We start from the raw sequence: 252 nt of genomic DNA on the forward strand, positions 1-252 counted from the left end.
CTCGGACCCCGGGTCCCCGCAGCCTTCTCCCCCGTCTGGACTCACGGCTCCCTCCAGGCTCCCCATCTCGGCCGGCCCCGCACTTCTGGGGACCCTTTCCCCGCCGATCGGGTCCTGTCTGTCCCCGACCGCAGAAAGCCTACCCCGCGCTCACCTTCATTCGCCGGGTACACTCTAGAACCGGTGACAGCGTCGCAAATCCCAAAAAGAAACGAAAAGAGGACGAAATAGAAAATCCCAGCCATGGTTCGC

The 252-nt window shown here is 63.1% G+C and overlaps 1 protein-coding gene across 4 annotated transcripts in view; it reads right to left on the reverse strand.

Moving 5' to 3' along the window:
• The window catches only part of Epha4 (EPH receptor A4), a 144377-nt gene extending 144131 nt beyond the window's left edge, over positions 1 to 246 (reverse strand). For all 4 annotated transcript variants that reach the window (XM_010611806.2, XM_010611805.2, XM_010611808.1 and 1 more), the window contains exon 1: positions 155 to 246. In XM_010611806.2, the coding sequence (XP_010610108.1) occupies positions 155 to 245 (91 nt within the window). In that variant the 5' untranslated portion in view covers position 246. The remainder of the gene's footprint in view (positions 1 to 154) is intronic.
• Between the last annotated feature and the right edge of the window lie 6 nt (positions 247 to 252).

Source organism: Fukomys damarensis, unplaced genomic scaffold (genome assembly GCF_012274545.1).
Source record: "Fukomys damarensis isolate Sample0158 unplaced genomic scaffold, DMR_v1.0_HiC HiC_scaffold_16, whole genome shotgun sequence".
Classification (NCBI taxonomy): domain Eukaryota; kingdom Metazoa; phylum Chordata; class Mammalia; order Rodentia; family Bathyergidae; genus Fukomys; species Fukomys damarensis.